The sequence below is a fragment of the Labrus mixtus genome, chromosome 10 (assembly GCF_963584025.1).
Source record: "Labrus mixtus chromosome 10, fLabMix1.1, whole genome shotgun sequence".
In the NCBI taxonomy this organism is placed as follows: domain Eukaryota; kingdom Metazoa; phylum Chordata; class Actinopteri; order Labriformes; family Labridae; genus Labrus; species Labrus mixtus.
The window spans coordinates 27,546,870-27,571,979 of NC_083621.1; the positions used below are offsets into that span (position 1 = coordinate 27,546,870).

A 25,110-nucleotide genomic window follows, 5' to 3' on the forward strand; every position below is an offset into this window, starting at 1 on the left:
CATGTTTAGAAGAATGTTAACATCTGTCTTTATTTACAAAGAAGAAAGGTTCACATGAAAGGGTTACAATGACTAAAACAGATATAAAGATCTAACTCAATGACACATTCAACACTTAAAAGCATCTCATCTTTAATGCTCACTCGACCTTTGCTCTCTTCTGGACTGTGTATTTCAGTATTGCAGCTGTTTCCTAATTATTTTTTCTCAATCCTGTACACACACACACACACACACACACACACCTAATATTTATTAGAAAAATTAAAACAGAAAGTGTAAAACTTTAAGAATGATGACCTAACTGTTTAGTATATAGAAATAAAAAGAGTCACAGTAAAATACTAAATATTCTAAATACCATTCTAATGTAATTTGGGACCCGATTAGTTGTCGGCTCTTGTGAAGACAATGAGCTCCATCACGCATGATTTCCTGACAAAACAAACACAGAATTAGGTTTCCACTCAGATGTCATGAAAAGAAATGAATAACGAAAAGTTATACATCTGTTTTACCTATGTTTATCTCCAAAGTTCAGCCTCTCTTTACACTTTGGTGTCTCAGTGAGGTTGTTGATAGGACTCACCTTCTTTAAGAGGTTGAGTCCGGTCAATTTGCCTATTCTCTTTGTCGTGTTGGAAAGCTTTGCTGGGATCAAACTTGCGGCGGGCGGCTCCAGGAAGGCTCGACTTCAGCTGCTGCAGGTCAGTCTTCTGTCGGCTCACCTGAGACCGCAGCTTAGACAACTCCTACACACACACAGCATGCAATGTGTGGGCGCTTGAGACAAAACATGTGGATTGTTTAAATGTTCTGAATGTGTGTATCACCTGTTTCAGAGAGGTATTCTCATCTTTTAGCTGCATCACGTGTTTGATCTTCTGCTTCTGGTTCTGGTGTCCCAGCAGACGAGCGTAGGCGTCAGACAGCTTGTTTAACTCTTCCTGGTTCGCTCCGTTTTCATTGAGCAGTGCATTGCGCTCCGCTGCAAACGCATTGAGCTGTTCCTGTGGGCCCGCACCATCAAACATTGAAATCATTAAGATTGCATGAATTGATTGTTTTGACTCATTCTGGGGCTTCAAGTGCAGTTAATGAGACCAGACCGAATCAAAACTTTGAAGGTGCAGCCTTTTAAATACAGAAGTCCTGAATGGACATGCATCCATCTATTTCATTAACTGTGTTTTCCTGAGATAGCAAGTCATATCTGGCCGTTTTCTTAAGATCTCAACTTACTTTCACTTATTTCCCCGAGTTGCAAAAACACAGACATAGGCGTACCTCACCGCATTAGAGTGGACAACAGGAGTATCCTCCTGTCAGTGACTAGTCTAGTGTTTTGTAGATTACTAGAAATCAAGTGTTATCCATTTCTCACAAGAAAACAAGCTTTTTTTTTTTTTTTTGAGATAATGAAAAACATTGAATCTGATAGTTGCAGGAAAACCAAATTTGATATCCCCAAATAATATGAAAAATATGTTGAGATCTCAAGAAAACAACTGATAATAAAATGTTATCAGGGGAAACCCACATTTGTTGCCTCGAGATCTATTAAATTGAGATCTTGAGAAAACATCCGGAAGTTACTGGTTATCATAGGAAAGTATGCAGCATGTCCACTTAGGGCTTCCGTAGTTAATCCCAAAGCAGAAACTGAACTAAAATTCTCCATGAAGCAAAGTGCAACTACAGTTACTGCAGATACATATCTGTGGTCTTTGTCACAAATGTTTTCCTAAATGTTACAATAAAAGATATTTGAAAAAGAAGATAAGCTGGAGTATGAGGATCATTCTGGAAATGACTGACCTGGAAGGGCTTGACTTTAGCAAAGAGTTCCTCAAACTGTTTCCTCCAGCGTTCCGCCTCTGAACTTTGTGAGCTGAGAAAAAAAAAGGGATGCTTGTAAATAATAATGTTAAAACTCCTAATAATACACACACACAAAAGAAATGGTGCTCACCTTTTCTCCTGGGCTTCACTTATTTGTTTGTGGAGTTCCTGTCGCTGCTCCTCCATCTCCCACTGAAGTGTGACCTTTTCCTGTGTCAGCACTTCTACCTGCTCCTGTAGAGCCCTTCTGTCATGTTGTTGTTCTTCCAACATAAACTGAAGAGCCTGCGTCTTCTCTTCCATAAGCTCTAATTGGGCCCGGAAGCTTGCACCACCTTGTTCCACCTCACCCAGGCGAGATTGAAGTCGATTCCTCTCCTGCTCTGCCATGTTCAGCGTATTCTGGAGAGCGAGCCTGGCTTGCTCTTTGAGTTCTACTTCAGACAGAAGACGTGTCCTTTCCGCGTCTACTCTCTCAAGCTGGGTTTGTAGTCCGAGCACCTCTGACCTGACCTGCTCGTGCTCTTTCCTTTCAACGTCCAATGCTCCCCTTTCCTCCTGCAGGGCTGTCTTGATCTTCACTTTCTCTTCTCTTTCTTGTCGGAGCTGTTCCATTATTTCCTCTTTTTCCTGGCTGACCTTCTCTAGCAGTTTCTGGGCTCTCACACTCTGACCTTTCTGCAGCTCCAGCTGCTCCACTGCCTCCTCTCTCTCTTTCGTCTGCAGTTGTAGATCACTGATCAGAGCTGTGCGACTCGCCTCCACTGCCTTCATCTCCTCCTCTTTTTGTGCGAGGGATGTCTGCATCTCCAGCAAATGTCTATGAAGTCAAGAAAAAAATAAAGGGAAATATTAAAAGGTGAAAAAGCTGCATCTATTTTAACTCCGAGACAGAGAGTGAATTTTAAGCACACCTTGAATCCTCCTCCCTGGCTTTCCCCTCAGCCGACTGCCTCTCCTGGTGCTCTTCTAAGGCCTCCTTCACTCGGTTGATCTCCTCATCTTTCTGTTGAGCCACTTTAGCCGTCTCCTCTTTCATCTGGTCGGTTACTCTGTCCACCTCTGCTTCCAGCTCTGTCCGTCTCGTCTCGGCTGCCTTCAGAGTCTCTTTAGCGCTGAAAGGTAAGATAAGCCGTCTGTGAACTTTCTATGACAGAATTTTTAGGGTAACCGCCAACACAAAAAAGACTTGACAACAAGAAACACTTAGTACAACTCACCTCTCCAGCTCCGAGACAACGTCTGCCATCTTGCTCAGTGAGTTTGTGAGTGCTTCTTGGAGTTCCCTCTTAGCAGCTAAATGTTCCTCTTTTAAAGCGGTGACATCATTGCTCTTACTAAAAATACCAAGAGCACAGTTTAGATGTGTTGAAAGCAGGTTTCTTGACTTTACTGCAACAAATAATTCATGTTATACTTGTCATGACATGGTGAATGGACTCAAAGCGCGTTTAGACCTCATGTCACACATTCACACCCTGAGGGCAAAAGCTGCTGTGTCAAGTCACACACATTCATATGCCGCCGAGGAAGCAGCGGCAGCAACTTGGGGTTAAGTGTCTCGCCCAAGGACACATCGGCCATGTGGCTGCAGGAGCTTGGGATCAAACCCCTAACCTTACAGTTGAGAGACGGCCAACTCTACCCCTGAGCCACAGCCGCCCCCAAAAAATCACCACTGGAGCTCTTTTTGAATTTGTTTTTCTAAAATGCAAAGACTTTAATTACTTGTAGAGATAATAATTAGGAACATTTTCTGAAAGTTATTATATATTTCAAACATTACAAAATCTGTCTGTCAATGGTGAATTACATAACAGAGCAACTCTTTGACAGGTTTAATTAACAGATTAAATAACAACAGATGAACTGATGGATGGGTTAGAAACAGAAACAATTTATCAAGTATTCTCTTTCGTTTTAGAGAAATTGTGCTTGGCCACTTTTGTGCCTTTATTTTATAGGCAGGACAGTGGATAGTCAGACATCAGGATGAGAGAGAGAGGGGAATGACACGCGGGAAAGGAGCCACAGATCGGATTTGAACCCGGGCTGCCTGCTTGGAGGACCACAACGCACTAACCACTGCTCTACCATCGCCCCTAATTAAAAGTTTTTAATTGCAGCCAGAGCTGTAAGGTGAACATCAAAAGGCCGCCTTTGTTCAAAATTATGACTTCAGTTTAGTCTAGTTCTCATGACTACCACTCTGCACTATTATTTCTCTGTAGGCTAGCTAGAACCTCATTCAAGAAAAAGAACATGCTGGCCTCGTAACTCCAAAGACAAGGTTGAGAGATAACTTGCAAAACTGAAGTTTGTTAGAAACGGACAGCGACCCCGATGTCTGTCAACATTGTGATGTAGCTCTGAGCTCTGCATTCCTGTAAGTCACAGCACAAAGACAGTTCCTTCTTTTCCTTTCCAGTAACACTTGTTATCAGCATGTTTGGTTGTTACTCACCTCTCAGACACTGCCCAGGTGTCACTCAGCTGTTTTTTCAACTCTTCCTTCTCCTCCTGATGCCTCTTCAGAGCCTCTTGCCTCCCCTCCTCCTGCTCCTCCAAGACAGCAAGCTCTCCCAGCACCTCCTCCATCTCCTCCTTGAGCTGTCTGAACCTCTCCTCTGACTCCTCCCGCTCCTGCTCCACCAGCACGGTCAGGGAGTCTACGAGTGCCTGCAGAAAATCAGCAACGGATCAGTTACAGCCAAAGTGATTCAAATTCAATCTAACAAATGAAGACAAAACTTCCGTGCTACCTTTTCTTTCGTCAGCTCCTCAGTTAGAGCGGAGTGTTCTTGCTCGAGCTGAATCAGTCTGTTGCCCTCATCTCTTTTAGCCTCCTTTAGCAAATTAAGCTCCGTCTTCAACTCCTGCACCCTCCTTAGACCCTGCTCTTGAGTCTTGCCTAAAAACAAACAAAAAATCCACAATACATCCATCAAATGACCGTCAACTTACTTTTTCAATTATTTAAAACATTGCAACAGGATGTTGGGGAACTTACATCTCTCTTCCTCACAGAACAGATACCTCTGTTCAAGATGTTCCACCCTCTCATCAAGCTCCTTCTCTGTCCTCCTGAGCACCTCCCTCAGCCTCGCAAGCTCAGTCTCCTGCTGCCGGACCGTTGCTCGAGACTCTTGGACTTCTTGGTTGGCTGTCTTCATTTGCTCCTCCATGTCGCTCACCGACCTCTGTGAAGACTGAAGCTCCAGCTCCTGATCCTCCAACCTCTTCTCCACTTCCACTAAAGCATCCTTTGAAGACTGCAGCTCTTGTTTGAATCTCTGAGCCTCCTCCTCTTTACCTCTCAGCTCCCCTTGAGTGTTGTTTAACTCAGCAGTGCACTGCTCTAGTTCTGTCTCTAGCTCTCTGTAAAAGAAAACAAGTGAAGGAATAGTTTCATGGTATACAGGTGAGATCGTACTTGTTTGAAGGACCCAGTGGCTTACTTTGTTTTCTCCACCTGACAACCAGCGACAGCCTTCTCCCTCGTCTGCTCTTTGAGATTCAAGCGAAGATCCTAGAAAAGCAAACAGGTCAAGCATGTCCCAGAATGAGGTCACATTTCCAAAGATTTTTCTTATAGGCCTAGTAAATACCTGGATCTTGTCATTGGCCGTGTCCAGGTATCCCTGCAGGGCTCTGATCTCCTCTCTCAGCTCCCGAATCACAGCTGGAAAAGAACAGAAACACAATCAGAAAAACACAGTGACATGTATCTTTAATTTTTTACATCAAGGTCATAAATACAGACATACATCCACCTTTACCCACTTTTCTTTTTTAGTATTATCTCTGACCTCTTGTGTCTTGTAATAATGGTAAAAGTCATCTGTTAGCTTAATGCCGTTTAAATCTGCCACATCCACAATTTGTAAAGTAAATAATCCAATGCAAACTATAAACCACATTTAGCCAAACTCAGAGGCTCATGTGATGATTAGTCTGTTATTGATAAGAATATCAATCAAGGTAGAAGGGCTGGGCGATATAAAGTTTTTAAGATCGATATATTTTCGAACAAGATATAGGGTAAGACAACATTGTTTATATGGATAGTTTATGTAGCATTAAAATAATGTTACACGTGTCATCCATAGAGCCTCCAGTTCAGCTACTTTAGTTTATATCAGAATCAGAAATGCTTTATTAATCCCAGAGGGAAATTCATTTGTTATAGTTGCTCTAAAACACAATATAGCAGAAATATATCTGTACAAATATATATAGAAATATAGTTCTATACAATAAAATATTAATCAAAAAGAATAGGAATGTAAGATATCAAGAAATATTTACACAAATAAGAGTAAGTATATAAATATTTCTCTCATTGTTCATGTACATGTTGACATTGTGCAGCCTATTGTTAATCAAACACCAGTGTCAAGTATATATAAAAAAATAAAAAATAAAATTTGTAGAGATAGGATAGTGGATAGAGTCGGAAATCAGGGAAAGAAGTCATTTAAGGATACCTTTCTGATAGAAAAGGACAGCTGTCATTAAAAGTGTGTCGCCGTGTTGGCTTGTCCCCACCCCCCCAACGCTGTAAACCTAGGGGAAACACTGAACACATTTGGCCGTTGGCCCATGTGTTTTTATTTTTAGAATTAAAATATCGATAAATATATCAAGTATTGCTCATTCAGCAAAACAATATTGAGATATACGTTTTGGTCCATATCGACCAGCGCTAGTAGGAAGTGTTTTTTTTTGTTGCAAGTTTTCCCCCTCTGCTTTTCCTGTTTTAGAACAATAAAAGATGGGCTTGCAGTGAGAAAATCATTATTTTTTAGTGACTAATTCAGGTACCTCAAAGAATCGTCTGCAAGTATTAGGTTTAAGCCGATTTTTATTCATGTTAAGAAGCTAATGCAACATTGAGCCTTGACATTATATAGGGAGAACAGTACATGTCAGTAAATATTTTCTGATTCCATGTTAGTGCAACACACAACCGAGGGGGGGTCATTATCTAAATCACATAAGGTCTTAAGGTAACTCTCAACCTGTACAAAAAGGGGTCTGGACATGACACAGACTGAGACCTTGGAAATAGTCCAGACTATGTTTTCAAACAGTTATGGGTAATAATGACTCAATGGGTATCAAAGTGAAAATCTCACCTTGCAGTTTGGCATTCTCATTCTCAAGCTCTTCATTCAGGGTTTTGGTTACATGATGAAGGTCCTCTGTGAAAAGGTGAAAACAGTGCAGTCCGGGTTAATTTATTATCGTTGTTCATCTCACTGGTAGTCCTTTCAGCTGAAGGTTAATCTTACCCAAGTCTTTGTTTCTGTCTTTGAGTGTAGTGACTGTAGCTCTGGCAGCATGCAGGTCAGTTTCTAGCAGCTTCAGTTGGCCTTTGGTGTTAACGTGCAGTACATTTAACTCCTACACAGAAATACATAATAATAATAACATAAGAAACAACTGTTGCTGCAGCTGGAAATGTGCTTATTGACTCATTCACCATTTAGCTTAAAAGCAGGGTTGGTAATTTCCTCCAGATATACTTTTTAAGATTTGGGTTGAAATTGTCTTTAGGTCCTGACAGACATTAATAACTCATGTACTCTGAAAAAAAAAAAAGTCTGTCATCTGTATTAGTTGTAAGTCTGTAAAAACTTCGACCAATGTCTGCCACGCGGTAACAATATGATGAACCAATCACGGCTCCCTGCTCGTTCTCTACCCCTTGCATGCACGAGTCCACACTCAAAGCTATGAGCTGAGGTCCGCTTCTGGGGCTACGGCGCTTGTGCATGTAAGTGAGGGGCGTGGCTTTTGAGGGAGCACAGAGGGAATGCTACTTTCAAAATCATGCTAGTTTTCAGAAATTACCAACCCTGTCTTTAAACCCTAAATAAAGGAAGTATTTGCATATATGTTGTACCTTGTTTTTCAGATCCAATGTGCTCCTGGCCTCCATCAACTCCATTGTGAGAGAATTGATTTTCTTTTTTGTAGTGTCAGCAGACACCTTAAAAAAAAAAAAAAAAAAAACAGCATTCATCCCACAATGCTAAGACAAATTTCATCCAGGTCCTGGTGAATTCAGGAAAATAAAATAAATAGAGAATCATCTGACATTGAGGCCAAGCACACCTTGTTTTTTAAGAACTCGTTGACTTTCTTGAGCTCAGCCCGCTGTCTTTCAAGGGTCGTGACATTCGCAGCAAGGCCCGTCTTCTCCCGAACTGCAGCCAGCAGTTTGGCCTCCACCTTCTTCAGCTCTTCTTCCAGAGCCAGTGAGCGACGATCCTGCTCCCCTCGCTGTTGAACTAGGGACCTTATCTGGAAGCGATAAATGCTGTTGTTATGACTTCTGTAGTTATAGGAACAATACAAAATGTAACATCTGTTGTCATTGGCTCAGTTCTGACTAGATGATACACATGCCACAGATTACAGGGGGATTCAAATGTGGAAATCCTGAAACACAAATGTTCCTTCGATGAAGTGTACCTCTTTCTCCAAGAGTTTCTGTTGTTTCCTCTCCATAGTCATGGCATTCTTGTCTTTTTTTACACTTGACCCTTCGACCTAGGTTTGCACAAGAGAAAAAGAGGGGGGGGGTTAGTCTAGGAACAGCTGTAGGACTACCAGATCTGTTGATGAGTGGCATTTTAACATGCTGAAAACTCACCAGCCCATCAACCGACATAGTTCTGCGAACAGGTGACATTAAAGATTTGGAGGGGGACGGTGGAGGCAGTAGAGCTGGGGACAAGAAGAAGTGTTACAAAACATTATGTTAAAGACAACAAGCTGACTCTCCTTGTTGCACCGTGCCTCACAGTTACTCACCTGTCTTAACAAGTTTGAATCGATCAGACCTGTCGAAGGAAGCAGCTCCCCTCATGTCTCCAGGTTTAACCTCATAGGATCCCGGGGCAGGGGCACAACCTGTTAGCAGAGGGACTGTGTTATTTATTTGTATTTCTTAAATTGTAAAATTTTAAGAAAAAACGTTTTTTTACCATTAGCAATTATCTGTGTTTCAGCTAGCCCAAGCTAACAAACGATGGATAAATTCACCATATAAAACAAGCTACGACGTTGTGGATGAAACTTACCTAAGTGCTCGTTGAACCTTTTCAAAGGGGCTCTTGAAAAAGACATTTTAAAAGCAGCGATATATGAATAACTCTTAACTTCTAACCGTAGCAATAAGGCTGCGGTGCAGCTCCTGACACACAACAACAAACGCTTCACCGCTGAAATTTCAAATTTACGTCATATGCACGTTTACGTACGTTTGACCAATGAGCATCCAGTCCGGATTTACGTCATCCGTCCCTTCATATTTGGATTTTGGAGAATCACTTCTTTTTATTGGTTTCAAAAATACAACGGAGGATTAGGACCACGTTAAAAAAAATTACGAGATTAAAGTCGTAAATTAAAAAGAAAAACGTTTTTTAACGTGGCCCTAATCCTCCGTCGTACAAAAAGTATTCGCTTAAATTCAAATATAAATTCATCATTCATTCTGTTTCCACTTTGTGAAGTTTATCAGTTTTATATATTAACGGTCTTTGAGATATTATACATTTTTTTGAATCTTTAAGTGTCTAATAATCTTTATTCATTACAATTTACGGAAACTATAAAGTAATCGAGATCAACCATGTGATCAATGGTTGCATGCTTTCAAAAATTGTTAGTCCACAGGATGCGACATTAACATTTCAGAGAAAGATGAGATAACTGGACCATACAGACATTTCTGACTAGCTACTCATTTTATTTAACTGCTCAGAAAATGTTATTTTCTGAAACAAGCTCAATATTTCAAAAACAGGACAACGCTGGATCCTTTCAATTTACCTGTAAACTAAGAATAGCATAATTTCCACATTAAATTAAAAAAAAAAATGTAAAAAAATAAAACTTCATTTTTCAGTTAAACATTTTTTTTATTTCATGGAAATACAACTGAATTTTAAATCCTTTGCAGGACCATTGTTGTACATGTTATATTCTTTTTCTCCACTTTTTTTGTACTTCAAAACATGGTCACTTGTACAACAATATCATAAACAAAGCCTCATGTCACAAATGGAGCCATTGTTGACAATAAATTACACTTGCCATGCTAAGGTTTTGAGATGATACATGGATACCTTCATTTTGACTAGATTAACCTTGAAATGAACAATACGTCAGAGTTGAATAAATATGATAAAAAGACACAGGAGTTACAAAAAGAAACGGTCTTCATTCAAAACGGAGCAGAAAAACGATCGCAGGGCTGTTTGATGAGGGTTACGTCATAATTCATTTGTTTCCTTCATAAGAAAAATAAGGACAGATTTTTGCATATTTTGATAACACTGCTATATCTAAAGAAAAATATCCAAGAATAGTAAATACTGACTATATTAAGGAAACTGCCCTTTAATTATAACTGACATTTTAGTTATGTTTTCCTTTATGTGCAGTATAGGTCTGCAAGACCAACATCATCCACTCACACTCAAAACAGGTTAATCTAGTACAGCACTATCTTTATACAACCTAGAGGTATTTTCTAATCTTGTTTCTTTTGTTGTTTTTTTACTCTTGAAAAAGCAAAAACATTTACCCAGATGAAGATGTTTTTTTTTCTCCAAACTGTAAATAATATCACTGTATTCATTTACAGAATATAAAAATCTTTCCAGCAGACAAAAAAAAACAGTTAATGAGGTTTCCAGCCAGTAGTAGAGAGGCAAGTATACCAAGGATGTGTAAATTAAAAATATTAATTATTAAAAACAAGAACAATTACAACACTCAACACTTCACTTAGTTCAACAGTGAAATTTACAGTGGGACTGGTATCGAATTAAAATGTGTTTTAAGGAGGAAGCAAGAAAAAAATCAGATGCAGGGGAGGGTTAAGATAAATAAAAGCAAATCAAGAACGCTATGCATCTTCATTCCTGTGAAAGCAAGCAGGTGAAGAAAAGGACGAAGAAGAAGTACTGAAATGCATCATGATAAGACGTTATGCTTCATGGACATGGGCAAGCCGGATTATGATCAACATGAGTGAAGAGGCTGAAATGAATCATAAGAAACAGGTTTGGGTCATAACAGATGGCATGTATGACAGTATGTAGGTGTACTGGTGCCTGTGCTAGTACTGTTGAGAGCACCATGTTTCCCTCTTTATATGACTTTAAGAATCGGTTATTTATCTTGTTATTTAGTAGTTTATTATGATTTAGTTTAATTTGTTTGTCTCAGCGTTTCATTGTGAATTCTGAAAGGCATTTAGGCTGTGAATTCAAACAAGTTGCTTCAGATTCAATGAGAGTTACACTTTTGGCAATTGAGTCAGTGGTCCACAGGTGTGCAGCAGAAGGAGGAAGCAAAGGCATGCATGAGTTTGAGTGAGAGCCACACAGAGAGTTAAATAAAAAAAGGAAAAGGTGTGAGTTTACACTTCTGCCTCTGGCCTGGCCCACTGTTAGGCGGCTTTGAGAATTAAAAGACAGTCACGTTTTAGATATAGGAACAGCTTAAGATTTGTCCTTGAATTCTAAAAGCCTAATCTTAACCTCTATGAGACCAATGAGAGGCAGAAATCAGTTTCACAGCTCTGTGTGTTCGCCTGTGTTTGTGCACTATGCATGAAGGCTCTTTTCAACAGGTGGTAGCCAGGGATTGGTGTATAGGAGGCTGGAAACAGCGGACATGCTCCACAGTAGAACTGTCCGTCTCCACTGCCTTCATGTACTTGTTCAGGATTGCAAAGATCTCGTTGTTTAGGATCTGGTACTTCCTAATGCGGTCGGCCATCTTTTTCAGGGGCTGCCAAGGAAAAAAGACAAAGTAGAAGAAATGATTAGTGGGACGATATGGAGAACTGCTTTTGTGCTCGGACATGTAACACATGCAGTCTACCCACCACGTTCTTGATGATCTCATCCTTGCCGTCCTGCCTTTGGACTTTGAGCAGATGGTAACAGAAGTCAAAGAGGTCAAAGCGGCGCTGCTGTCCCAACAGCACGATGATGGCACAGCCGGCCCAGTTCAGGCCGTCCCCAAAGCACTGCCTGGAAAGAGAGGCACAATGACGCATGAGTTGTGCTTCCATATAATAAAAATAATAATATTACATTAGACTTACCTAGCGCTTTTCTGAATACTCACAGACACTCAACAAACAACATCAAGAAAACAAAACAATGAAAACAATACAAAGATGTGTATGAGAACAGAGTTTGTTAGTGTTGTAGATGATGTAGAAGGTGGAGAGTTTGGGAGGGAGTTCCTGAGGGTGGGAGCGGCATTGGAGAAGGCCCTGTCCCCCCAGGACCGATGGTTAGTCCTGCAGTGGGGGGCAGGAGGTTTGCATCAGCAGACCTGAGAGTGCAGGTGGGAGTGTGCCGATGGAGGTAGGGGGGCAGGGTATGAAGGGCTTTGCATGTGATAATATGGAAGTTTGAAGTGGATACACTGGGGGATGGGGAGCCAGTGGAGGTGATGAAGGACGGGGCTGATGGGATCACGGGTGCAGGAGTGTGTGAGAAGACGAGCATCTCGTCTCTTCTGATCTCAGTGTAGCCCATCCATAGTACTTCATTATCTTTTTTTTTCTGGTATAATGTTCCTTGTCTGGATTTGAACCAAGATGTGGTCACATATACCACCTACAGCTTCCCCCCCCTTTTTTTTATTTGACTTTAAGGCTCTCCTTCTGCAACAGGGCTAGTCATACACGTGCTTGAAATGCTTTGTCTTGTGCAGAGGGAGCAGAAGCCCACACTGCAACATCAAAGTCTACTGAAGAAGTCGGCTTCCCTTGTGCTTTTTTCACATCTTCTCTTTCTACTCATATCAACTTTTCCACATAAGCAAAGTTTTTGCAATATTTTGCATTTCTTTTTTGGATCAGAAGAAGTCTGCTTCCCCCTGATAGAAAAGATATAGGAAACGCTCCTTCTGGGAAAAAGAAGCCAGGCTGTGATATGTATGTTTCTCAGAGTTCATTTGCATTCGATTTTAGACATTTTATAAAACTATCCTGTGCTACTTACTCTGCCGTGAACTCGTGCGTGCCCACGGGGATGCAGTACACAAACTGCATGGCACTCCACAGGCGGTGGAACTCCATACACTCGTCGACGTGCATCACCCCGTTGGTGGGAGGGGGCCCGCGCCACACCCCGTCCTGCAGGAAACTACGGATGCGCGTCAAGATGACCTCGAACATGGAGAGGCCACAGCACAGACGCTCTTTGGTCAGCAGGTCCCCCTCGCGGGCAATGGCAATTTGCTGGTATGAAAAAAACGGCAACAATACTTTTAGCATTAAGATTTGAAGAAAAAAAAAGTGGATTATGGATAAAATATACAGAAAATCAAAGTTGGGCAAACATAGGATTCAGTTGGTCTCACCTGGGGGGTTCCCAACCTCTCAATTAGAGGCACAAGGTGGAGAGGGGCGTACTTTGCTTCCAGCCGTTTCATCCTCACCTCCAGACGCTCTCCCTCTATAAACCCACAAACACAAGCAGGGAAATTACATCAGTAGGTACATGACTTCACTTTTCAAGCTTCCTGCCTGTAATGCTTTCGTTTACCTTTGATGTAAACTCGAGGCAGAATGTTCTGGAAGGGCGCAGCGTGGAGCAGGTCACACACTTCCTCCTGCGACTAAGATTCAAACACATTACAACAAAGGGTCACTCAAAGTTCAGCACCCACTTTGCACCGTGGACATCCTTTTACAGAGCATGCTGGTGGCCATGACGGGATGGTGATAAAAAAAAAAAAAGATGCTGCTCGATAGTTTTTAGATGAGTTCCTTTAACTCTGTCACAAAACGTTTGAAGAGTTGTGCTTTTATAAAAGGAGCGACATCATCTAAAGCTAAATGTTATTCCAAAGACAGACATGGGATGGATTGATGGATTAGTCAACACGATAGTCAGCTTATGCGCAGACTGAGATAAGTGTATTTGTCCGTTGCTATGTTTATCAGGGCGCGATGACAAGCCACAGTTAGCAGGTGATCATTTGTCACACTCTTTAAGTACAACATCCCATGTAATCTCTTTTAGCAGCAAGAGGTCATGTTTACATCGCAATAAACGCTGATCCGTCTTTGTGAGACGTTAGTGTGTTAGTGTATATATCTGCCACGTGAAGTCAACGTGCTAAGGGATTGGCATGGCAACTGTTAGTCAACACATGCTGTGAATCAGACTCAACTACAGGTAAAGGTGATGGAAAACAGAGGCATGCAATGATTTAAGAAGGTAGAGACACACACACACACACACACACACACACACACGGAACCAACATTATGCACACCTGCCTGCACGCAGACACACACACACACACACACACACACACACACACACACACACACACACACACAAGTGCAGTGAGAAAGACATGGTAGAGAAAGTGACAGCTGAGTAGTGTTATCTAGACAGGTAGACAGGCAGTCTCAGGTGCCCAGAACCAGAAGAGTTCAGCACAACACTGTACCAACAACCAACCACATGAGTTCTATCAGCTGTCTATCGACTTACAAATATTAAAACACAGGAGCAAAATCTGTGCTTTGGGTAAGAAAATAGTTTGGATTCAAACATCTGATCCCAATGTCAGACATTTCTTGAGTCTTTAGGGTCCAAGAAGTGACATTTCACTAATCTGTGTCAAACAAAAGGACTCGTCTCAGTCCTTTGTCTTTTGTGGCCGGTTGAAGATAAACTGTGTGTGCCGAACCAACAAAGACAGAACAAAGAAACAGAAAGACAGCAGCCCCCAAATCAAGAACTGGTAAGAAAGAAAGAGACATATTCTGCCTCTGTGATTGCAATAACAAAACCTAAATCCTTACCACCTGAGGACGATGCCAGCGTGTAATGAAAAATAGAGTTTTGTTTCAGAAAAAAAACCAACAACATCAAATGTTAAAACATTCTTCAAGGGGCACATGGAGTGGTTGTGTCCACGACATTTTATTTCAGATGTGGATTCACAAGTTATTGGTCACCCACAGAAAAACATGGCAGTCAAGACAGTTACTTTAACACATTAGTGGAACCCTGTCACTGAGCGTTGCCAGGGACAACAGAGAACAATAACATAAAAAGGTTGGGGAAGCAGGGTTGTAAAAGGGAGACAATGGATTTGTCCAGAAAGAACACAAGTGACAACAACCACAGCAGACGTTGATACGGTCAGGGGGTTTAATAACAATGAAATAGTTAAAAATAGTCATCAATGCTTATAGTAAAAAAAAAATGTCTTACCAGAGCTTGCTCGATGAGCAGGCAGAAGAGGATGGCATTCCCTACCTCCCTTAAGCTCTGGAAAACATCTGTCTTCAGCTCAGCATACTCAATGATGTCCTTGAGCTGATGGTGGAAGAACTCCAGGATACCTGGAATGGAAAAAGTACAGCTCGGATTCCCTTCTGGTGACACATGTTAAAATAACGCACAGAGGGGGTGCTGGTGGCGCAGTGGTTAGTGTACGCCACCAGCTATGGAGGCTGTGGTCTTCCAAGCGGGCGGTCCTGGTTCAAATCCAGCCTGTGGTTCCTTTCCCTGATTTCCATTTCTATCCACTGTCCTATCTCTCCATTAAAAGGCACAAAAAGCCCAAAAATAAATCTTAAAAAAAAAAAAAAAGAACACACACAAAGTCGATTATTATGCAACCACTTCATTCCTGCAGTCTAACATACTGCACGGCTAAGCGGTGTGTGTCCTCTGTTACTTCCTTATGTCTAATCTATTGCCACCTGGATGAATCAGGAAGGTGTCAGCATGTCTGCACAGCTGCCCTGACCCACATTTGGTGCGAGCATCAGGCCGTCGCAGCAGACGACGGGAGGATCATTAACCGCTGACAGTAAGATCACAGGCAGTAAGCCAGGTACAGAACTCTGGGTACAGAACATCAGTAATCTACAGATTAACTAAACACTCCTCATACAGAGCGACCATCTGACCGACCTCTAATCTGTACGCAGAGATCTGTGCTGGAAAGTAGACAAGAAGGGAAAGCAGCGTCTGTGACTTCATGGAACAAACATGTGTGCCTGATCTCAATGTGAGGGTGTTAGTCTTCTTTTGCAGAGGTAAACATGATTTAAAAATAGATCATTTGTATGTCTTAATGTATTTGTTAAATCTCTCATTTTCCACATTAGCACATCTACTCCCCCCTCTCCTGTTTAAACTACAGGCTGGCTGATTCTGGTGATGCAGTGGTTCACATGATGTCAGCGTTTTCCTCTGCTGACGATGTGCTGCGAATGCTTCACAGCTGCTCCAAGTGATTTCTCATTCCAGTTAGATTTTGTTTCCAAGCCCTGACTTGAAGAGGTGCTCACAAAAGACTAGAGGGGTAAGCCAGGAGGAACGCTGAGCTGGCGTTTAAACGGGGAGGGAATAGCTCGATGGTATCAATGGAAGGATATTGACTAGCATAAAAAATATGCTAACTTGCATAATCATGAAAGTGTTTTTTTTTCCACAATGACAAAAGAATGTCTTGTTCAGAAGTAAGGGGAGAAGCTTAGAGTCCATGCAGCTATGTGAGAGTTGATAGATCAATGCTAACATTTGAATGATAATCTGCTCACAGTGGTGATGTTAGCATGCTGTTGCTAAGCAGGTCAAATATCTGAACGTCCAAGCGCTACTTAAAAAAACTACTACCAGACCAAGATAAACGTGTTAGCACATTTAGCACATGATAGCATGCTAACATATGCTAAGTAGTTTGAAAAACATAAATACAGCAGAGGCTGATGGTAATGTCATTATGTTTTCATATAGTTGGTCTAAATTTGGTAAAACAAATACTGGTATTTATTACATTTTAAAAAGCGATCACCCTCAGTAACTTATATGGGTGCTGAATCTTCCACCAAATAATGTATCGATGTTTTTTCTTTTCTTTTCTTTGAATGGTAATTTAAGAGTTTGGTGTTCTGTCCAGAAAGACATTCTTTCAAAACTGTTTGAAATGAAGCATTCAGAGAGTATCTATCTTAATGAGACAAAGTATGTTATGTTTTCATGACTAAAAGTGTAGCCCATCACCCTAAAACATTTTTGGTACCAATGAGCATTTACACCGTCTGTACTTCTGATGAGAAACTCTTTATTTTTACTCACCTGGAATGCACTTTAAATAATAATATATTTCATGTTTTGTTCATTGTAGAAAGAAGTAACTTCATGCAAGATCAAATTAAGCTGATACGACAAAGCGCCTCGTGTCAGGTTTGTTCATTTTTTTCCCTCTCATTATCACTAACACAGACAGAGTGACATGATTTACATATTCTGATTATATTATTGACTAAAGAGATGACATGACATCCACATTTTACATTAACCATCTGGTCTGCCACTCGTGTAAACATCTAATCAAATAGAATACAGCGTAAATGTCGTGCAGTGGGTTTTGTGACTGATACAAACACTACACATTTTCCCAACATGCCCTCTGTTCACAGTGACAGTGGGGATTGTAGTCTCACCTGGTGAGCCGTACTCATGGCGCGGTAGGCGACAGATCTTCGGCATGACTTCGATCAGTGTTTTTACATACTGCAGTATGGTGCCCTGTAACTGCAAAGTGACAGGGAAGATGGATAGAACGCAGCAGGGGGAAGAGTGGGAGCGGGCACAAAGAGGGAACAAAAGATTTTACCGTCAGAACGCAGCCCACTGAGGGGGAAGAAAATGTGATTTCAGGGCTGCGATGGAAAATGAAGATAAATACCAGGCTCTTGACAATCTTCAGCAGCTCCTCCATCACGACTGCAATGCCTTGGTAACCAAGGAGACGGCAGATGGTCTTGAAGTGAGGCGGGCCAACAAAGTTTCTGTAGGAGCTGTATATGTGGGAGTAGGCGATGTTCAGAGGCTGGGAAGAGAGAGAAACAATGTCAGTCTGGAACAGTAGGAAGAGGGGTTTCCTTTATACATACTGCTCTAAGATTTAAAGAGGACATATTCTCCCCCTTCTCCACCTTTTCAAACAGTCCCCTGTGGTCTAAATGAAACATCTGTGCTGTGCTTTGGTCAACATATAACATGAATCAAGCACCAGAGGAGGTTTGTGACCCTGTATAAACCAGCTCTCTCAGAACGCGCCGTTTTGGTGTGTGTGTCTCTTTAAATGTAATGACCCCCCTGAGTTTCCTGTTAGACATCACTCCTCTGTAGTGAGAATAAAAATGGTTGACCAGCACAAAAGTTTTGCTCTAGGCTGGAGGTGGAGTCTATGGGTGGAGATATCAGGGGAGGGGAGGGGATTTTTTTTTTACCAGAATCCCACTGTGACATCACAAGGAGAGCACATTTGAAACAGAGCATTTCCCACTGTGTTATAAGACTTATGCAGACCACAAACAAAGGACTGGATCGTTTATTTCACATGTTGTGGGTCAGTAGACACTCACCCAAATATATGTTCAAAAACACTGTACAAGTGGATTTTTCATAATATGTCCCCTTTAAGAAAATCTCACAAACATATCAAATATAGCACCATACCTTGGACCCATACAGGTAGTAAGGCTGCACATTAGCTGGCTTGTCTCTTTGAGGCTCCTGGGTGAAGGGAATGGCTGTGCGTACGAAACTGAAGAGAAAACAACATTTTAAAATCAAAGCAGGGACAAAAAATGTATCTACACAACGATTCAACGCAAAAAATAACCAACCGGTTTGTGGATCCGTTGTAGCAGTAGTTAGGCAGGAAATCAAAGTTGAGTTCCCAGAAGACGTGGAGTGTGATTCGTCCGTAGGGAGCGGACACATTGTGGTTGGCCTCGCGGAACATGGCGTCGAAGCTGTCCAGGGTCATGTGCTTGCACAGAAGCCGGTGGGTTAGTCTGTTGATCTCCAGCAGCCACTCCAGCTCCTGCCAGAGACGGGTGTGACATAAGGATGATGAAGCTCAGTTTGAACTGATGTTAGTGTGGGAGTATCTGTGTCCCTGGTGGAGGGGGGGGGGGGTCTTACCACTATGGAAGTGAGGTCCTCGCTCTCAAAGCGGCTGATGGCGTGGTCCAGGGACTTGTACATCGCTGCTGAGATCCTCTGAGTGATCAGACGGTTCAGGTCAATAGAGCGACCCAGCAGCTGCAATACAAAGAAGGAAGAGTTCAGCAATGGTAATGGTACGAGACAGAAAATCAAATACACAGGCTTTGACACCTGATCTCATGGTGTCTAGTACCTGAACGTGTCTCTGTTTGAGCAGGGTTTCATAGCGGTTTGAAGGAGGGTACGGGATGATCACACCATAGTTTTTACACTCTGCTCGGAAACGCTTGTCCAGGAGGACGCTGTGAAACACACAGGATTTTGCAGATGAAGTTTACTGCCTGCTGCAGCGCTTCAATTTAAAAAATGTCAAACAAGAAAGTCACTTCTACCTTCCAGCCATTGCTTTGTAGTAGGCAAATATCTGATCCGCTAACTTGTAGACAAACTGGTCAAAGCAGAGGTTCACCTAAAAGCAAGGGGGGAAAAGAGAAGGTGATGTAGAGATTGCAGCATTTTAATTTTGAATTCAAGAGATGGCCATTCAACGTTACCTCAGCCTCGATTTCATCATACAGGAACTGTTTCTTGAACTTAGTGAGAGCGTAGTAGCCACTGTCGTTGTAAAGGTCTAGAGGATACAGCACATATCTGGAGGAGAGAGAGTCGTAGTTATAATAAACTCTCAAAGTGAAAAATCACAATCAAAGTTCAGCCCTCGATGTGTTTGTCTTACTCCATCATGGAGGGCTCCTTGGTCTCCAGGATGTGGTCGGTGAGGATCCAGGGCATGGACATCTCAATGGGGAACTGGATTCTGCGACCCATGGTCAGCTCCAGGAAGAACTCTCTGAACCACAGCTGGGAGAGGTCACAGCACTGCTGCAGGGCCTCTGGACAGGGGGGGAGAAGAAAAAGGAAATTCTTCAAATACCTACAGATCTACTAGCAATACGATTCAGATGAAACAGGGTGGCTTCAGTATGGTCCACTCACCACTGAAGTTGAGCAGGTGTGTGAAGAAGAAGGAATGTTTGTGGAAGTCCTCTATAGCCACCACTATGGGTCCATCCAGGCTGCTGCGGAGCGTCTTCTTAGAGCCGCTCTTATCCGCTATCAAGGACTCCAGCATGGTGCGCACCATGTACAGCTGCAGGAGGAAGGCGAGGGTGAAGACACAAACAGTGATGAAGCTAGTCTGAGGGAGGGTTGCTCACAAATCTCTGTAATGAATCATTGATCATCAACAGGTACCAAAACATTAACGTGGCTGTGATTTCCTGTTTATACTTTTCATTAGCATCGAGTTGATTCAAAGACAAGAAAGAGCTCTGTTTTGGGGTGAACATTCAGAATAAAACCTTTTACTCTAGGAGGTGCGACATGTAGTGTTGGGATTTAAAAGACCGCACCAAATTGTGTTACATGTTACAGTTTCATTCATCCAAAAAGGCATTTGAATCATGGAGTACTGGGTGCTGGACACAAAATATAAATACAAAGGCAAAAGGAAGATTCAGAAGATTCACATTTAGTGGAATGTATACTGGAGCTCTATCCTTTTATCAGACATGAACAAGTGAGGAGACACGCCTCCATATATACGGTTTCATTCATTCAATCGTCTTCTACTCAGCCTTCTCTATCTTCCTTTGAGGTGCCAACATGATCCAGCTATGGGAGTGTTGCCTTACTACAACTTCCACTAAAACGCTGCCTGATCTCACATCTCAAGAATCTAAAGGATTGTAGACAGGATTCTGCTCTACAGTGGTCAAACTGTTGAAGCCACTAAAAGACATTCATAACTATTATTATCATCATAGAACTAACAGCAGTGAAGCCAATATGGGAACTTTTTGGATGAAGTCATTTAGCCGTTTACATTCAGGACGAGCAGGGGGCAACAAGATGTCTGTGGTGGTGGTCGTCATCATTATAAAATATAATCTTCACATCATCTTTGCTCTTTGTATCTGGGTTTAAAAGGCCTGATGCAGGATGGTTCAAACTGTTAACATCAGGCCTGTACTGTAACTCAAACATCAAGCCCACAGGCCAGTTTAAAAGCTCTGTAAAGACCTGTCCCATGACTCACCTGTGTGCTCGAGGGTCCTACAGCCCTGCGCGGCACTTTGATGTCAAATCCACCTTTGGGGTCCTTCTCCCCCCTCAGACAGGGGTCATTTGGAGGTTCCCTCGCCCCCTCCCAGTCACAGACCGTCTTACGAATGGCCTGAAGAACACTGCAGAGAAGAAGAGAGGATTTTAGAAGAGCTTCCTGTCTTTAACATGAGAGCCGTCAGATAATTTTTACAGTATTATCAACATCCATCCTGGGTGATCGGACACAAGAGGACATTCTTAATGCTGGTTGTGAACTCACCACAGGTATGAGAGCTCAGGCTGCACATGGAGCTGGAGGCTTTTGTTCACATTGTTTTATTAGTGTGTCCTCTCATGTGACCACCCTCTCTCCCCGTATCCACACAATGATAACACACAGTAGTATCACGGTTTGTTAACATCATTTAAGGCCATTGCACACTGAGTCCGTTTTTTTCGTCCAAAATTGAGGCACGTTAAGAAATAAATACGATCCCATGTTATTTCCATCATGTTGGCACACTGACTCTGAAACTTTCGTCCATCATTATTTCTTTCGGAACTTTAACTACCTCAAACTGTCAGCCGCTGTTCAGGATCAGTTGCATCGTGGAAATCGGTGGTGTTCCTTTAAATGTGTGGTTACTCTTTGATTGACAGGTGAAACTTTGCTCACTCTTGTCTTGTTGTTTTGGTTTTTTTTTTCCAAGGAGTGAAAGAAGCAGAAAATCATCTTCTCTGCTGGATCACTCTGCGTGATCTACGAGGCATTTTGTCTCATACTGCCAGTTTTCAGAATGTATAGAAAAATAAACGCATCGGGCTCAGTGTGCAAAGGCCTTTAATGTTAGTGTAATGAAGGTGAATGAGGCTCTGTGTTGTTTTACATATGAAGGGGGAAAGTGAGATCAGATCCAGAGTGGTCACTGGGGACGCTTTAGGAAATACATGTTGACTCAAAGTGTGAATAAGTGTGTGATCGCCCAGGAGGAGGGATGTAAAAGAAGGTGTAAGTTGCCAGTTGAGAGTGTACCTAATGAGGACGTTCTTCTTCTTGCGTACAGCCTGGCGCAGAGGCTCTCTCAGGGTCATCTGGGCAAAGTCCTGCAGCGCTGCGTAGATTGTATTCCTGATGGCCTGGTTGAACACTGACTCCATTCGGCCCATCAGAACCTTCACAGTTTAAAACAAAGTACCATATATCAACATCCTGACCTCAAGCACTACTGATCATCAACATGCTTTCTTTATAGAGCTAAACATATAATCCAACCCCCATGTTTTAAGACTTAAAGAAATACTCAGCATTTAAATGTGCGTCTTAAAATGGTTTTAACAAACCATCTCTAAGAGTATAAACAGTAGTACAGGGTCTTCTGCTTCCCTGGTTTTTAAGTCTGATGCTCAGAGCTACCAAGCTGTAGAGTCACTAAACTCAGGTATATAAAAGCAGGAACTCTGATCAGGTCTGCCCAAAGAAATGCCTCGGCACCTGAAAAGCGGACTCAATGGGTCCTCTGCAGACGCCATTTAATCATATAAGTGCATGCGTATAGGATCAGTAGCCTATACGCATACGCTAGCCTCCTAGCTAACATCTGCATCCACTGCCTGGATCCGAACAGCTATTGGAACTGTTTGTTAACAACTTATTGTTGCCTTGGGGTCAAATGCCCGTGCATTCTTTATGTTCTGCCATCCTTATTCGTGTGCAGGTCGTGGTATGGGTGTACAAGGTCCGACATTATTGGTCTAACCTTTAAGTTCAATAAAAAGTTCAATAAATGGGGCGCTGGTGGCGCAGTGCTTAGTGCGCGTATGGAGGCTATGGTCTTCCAGGCTGGCGGCCCAGGGTTCGGGTCCGGCCTGTGGCTCCTTTCCCGCACGTCATTCCCCACTCTCTCTCTCTCCCTCCCTGATTTCCGACTCTATCCACTGTCCTATCTCTTCATTAAAGGCATAAAAAGCCCAAAAATAAATCTTAAAAAAATAAAATTAAAAAAAGTTCAATAAATAAAAAAGGTTAACCCTTTTAAGAAATGGAAAGGAAGGGGGTTGTTACATTTTGAAAAAGGCAGCTATAAACAATATGTGTTTTCATTGTATTAAAAAGAAGGGCTGAGTATTTCGGTGTAAAAGAAATGTGTTTTCATTGCTTTGATTTAGGATGGATTTTGTTTCTGCTACCCGTCACGGCCCCTCATGAAGCTGGGCCCTAGAAATCTTTCCCCATACCATCCCCCCCCCCCCCCCGGCTCTAATCGACATCATTGATATGAGAGTGTTTTTGATCTTCTTTACAAACTCACTGACGGATAGTTCAAAAAAATGTTGAACTATCCCTTTAAGGTTGAATGAATGGCAATATACAGAGCTTTCAAAGCACAGACTTCAAAGAGTAATTGTTATTTTTTTTATACCTGCAGCCCTTTGATCATGGCAATGACCTCCACCAGGGCAAATTTCTCCTCGCTGGTGTAGTTGTAACGCGTGGCTCGTTCATACTCCTCTGCTGTGCCGGGGCAGTCCTTGTTGCAGAACTTATCTGTGGGATGGACCAGCTTCCAGGAGTACTGAAAAAAGACAAAGAGAGCTATTAATACTTTAAAGCTACCAAAAATATGTCATACCTGAACCCACACGTTTAAAGGGGAAATATTATGAAAAATCCTCTTATACAGTGTTTTTCAACATATATTTGGTAACCTGAGTGTCTACTGACCCACAAAATGTGAAATGAACCCATCCAGTCCTTTGTTTGTGCTCTGCATAAGTCTTACAACACAGAGAAAAATGTGCTCTCTTTGTGATGTCACAGTGGGATTCTGGTAAAAAAAAAATCCCCTCCCCTCCCCTGATATCTCCATCCATTGACTCCACCCTCAGCCTAGAACAAAACTTTTGGGCAGGTCTGCCATTTTTATTCTCGCTACAGAGGAGTGATGTCTACCGGGAAAACTCAGGGGGGGTCATTACATTTAAAGAGACACACACACCAAAACGGAGCGTTCTGAGAGAGCTGGTTTATACAGGGTCACAAACCTCCTCTGGTGCTTGATTCATGTTATATTTTGAACAAAGCACAGCACAGATGTTTCATTTAGACCACAGGGGACTGTTTGAAAAGGTGGAAAAGGGGAATGATATGTCCTCTTTAAATATCCCACATTTATCTATCCCAGCCTTCACTCAGTAAACTCAGTCACTCACCACTTCCATGACATGTGTGCTCCACTTGGACAGCAGCTGCAGGCCCCTCAGAGCCAGGTCGAACAGCTCTCTGTACTCCTCGTCTGACTTCTGGCTGTCCAGGCCCGAGCCCGTCACCACCTCGCTGTTGCTGTAGCGCGCCAGCTCCGAGATGAAACGGATGTGGTCCTCCCTGATCTGCACCATCTGCTCACACAGGTTGTACTGAGGCGAGATGCTGCTCTGGGTGCACGTCCACCTGGGCACAAAAATGGAAGACGATGGAGGGTTGAGGGTGAGCGAGCAGATGGTGCTGTGGTCAAGAATACCTGAGCGTATCTGTAAATCTTTAATACAGTTGGCTAGACAAGTCTGCTTACTTGGACTTGTTTTCTTCATAGTGAGCACTCGTCTCGATGTAGCGGGACAGTTCTATCTGCATGTCTCCAAATAGTGGCACCACTTGGAGCTGAGAAACGCAGCAAAGAATGGTTCACAGTCATATCATGCACACAAAGAAAACTGGATCACAGAGCTGCTGAAGAAGCAAAAAAAAAAAAAAAACCTTACTTTAAAGAACTTGTCGATCTTGCTCAGGTTGATCCTCTTCTTGGCATCTAGTTTGTAGATATTACTCACGTTCCCATCCATCAGGTACAAACCAAAGCCCATCACCTGACACAAGAAGAGACGGATTGTTTAACATTAAAGTAAAGGTCATTTAGCCGGCTACAGTGTGTGGGTAAGCAGCAGGAGGTGACAATGCATTTACCTTAAGCAGCATGTGTTTCTCACTGGGGGTCAAATACATCTTGTTCTCATAATAGTCGACACAGATGTTGACGATGTCGGCCAAAAGCTCCTCGTAGCCAGGAATCACCTCCAACTGTTGGTGTAGGCACTACAGAGAAAAAGAGCAGGAACAAGAGAA

At 42.3% G+C, this 25,110-nt stretch overlaps 2 protein-coding genes across 7 annotated transcripts in view; both read right to left on the reverse strand.

Moving 5' to 3' along the window:
* Window positions 1–4: 4 nt before the first annotated feature.
* On the reverse strand, window positions 5–9,066 carry hmmr (hyaluronan-mediated motility receptor (RHAMM)). 4 transcript variants are annotated; one of them, XM_061048958.1, is made up of 21 exons: window positions 8,934–9,066; window positions 8,665–8,763; window positions 8,504–8,577; window positions 8,323–8,400; window positions 7,963–8,151; window positions 7,751–7,837; window positions 7,137–7,248; window positions 6,981–7,046; window positions 5,451–5,524; window positions 5,301–5,371; window positions 4,853–5,220; window positions 4,605–4,753; window positions 4,307–4,521; window positions 3,063–3,179; window positions 2,757–2,957; window positions 1,973–2,662; window positions 1,819–1,891; window positions 834–1,010; window positions 590–752; window positions 228–435; window positions 5–165 (listed from the first exon to the last, which is right to left on the reverse strand). In XM_061048958.1, exons 1-20 carry the CDS (start codon window positions 8,977–8,979, stop codon window positions 422–424), a joined length of 3,063 nt encoding a protein of 1,020 aa, XP_060904941.1. In that variant the 5' UTR covers window positions 8,980–9,066; the 3' UTR covers window positions 5–165; window positions 228–421. The 4 variants fall into 4 exon arrangements, with proteins under 4 accessions (XP_060904941.1, XP_060904942.1, XP_060904943.1 ...); XM_061048959.1 differs by having other exon boundaries at window positions 5–153; window positions 220–435; XM_061048960.1 differs by having other exon boundaries at window positions 220–435.
* Window positions 9,067–9,755: 689 nt separating this feature from the next.
* Window positions 9,756–25,110, reverse strand: part of cyfip2 (cytoplasmic FMR1 interacting protein 2) — a 29,937-nt gene continuing 14,582 nt past the window's right edge. Inside the window, exons 8-30 of one of the 3 annotated variants that reach the window (XM_061048964.1) lie at window positions 24,952–25,080; window positions 24,750–24,854; window positions 24,560–24,648; window positions 24,201–24,438; window positions 23,411–23,563; window positions 22,024–22,163; window positions 20,983–21,130; window positions 19,881–20,034; window positions 19,621–19,777; window positions 19,439–19,535; window positions 19,277–19,353; window positions 19,078–19,186; window positions 18,861–18,980; window positions 18,560–18,759; window positions 18,390–18,477; window positions 17,614–17,757; window positions 17,369–17,459; window positions 15,123–15,253; window positions 13,434–13,506; window positions 13,249–13,343; window positions 12,888–13,126; window positions 11,756–11,903; window positions 9,756–11,658 (exon numbers count right to left, since the gene is read on the reverse strand). In XM_061048964.1, coding sequence (XP_060904947.1) covers window positions 11,491–11,658; window positions 11,756–11,903; window positions 12,888–13,126; window positions 13,249–13,343; window positions 13,434–13,506; window positions 15,123–15,253; window positions 17,369–17,459; window positions 17,614–17,757; window positions 18,390–18,477; window positions 18,560–18,759; window positions 18,861–18,980; window positions 19,078–19,186; window positions 19,277–19,353; window positions 19,439–19,535; window positions 19,621–19,777; window positions 19,881–20,034; window positions 20,983–21,130; window positions 22,024–22,163; window positions 23,411–23,563; window positions 24,201–24,438; window positions 24,560–24,648; window positions 24,750–24,854; window positions 24,952–25,080 — 3,093 coding nt within the window. In that variant the 3' untranslated portion in view covers window positions 9,756–11,490. Of the gene's footprint in view, window positions 11,659–11,755; window positions 11,904–12,883; window positions 13,127–13,248; window positions 13,344–13,433; window positions 13,507–13,613; window positions 14,711–15,122; window positions 15,254–17,368; window positions 17,460–17,613; window positions 17,758–18,389; window positions 18,478–18,559; window positions 18,760–18,860; window positions 18,981–19,077; window positions 19,187–19,276; window positions 19,354–19,438; window positions 19,536–19,620; window positions 19,778–19,880; window positions 20,035–20,982; window positions 21,131–22,023; window positions 22,164–23,410; window positions 23,564–24,200; window positions 24,439–24,559; window positions 24,649–24,749; window positions 24,855–24,951; window positions 25,081–25,110 lie in introns of those variants that run through there. The other 2 variants (XM_061048962.1, XM_061048963.1) reach the window with 2 other exon arrangements.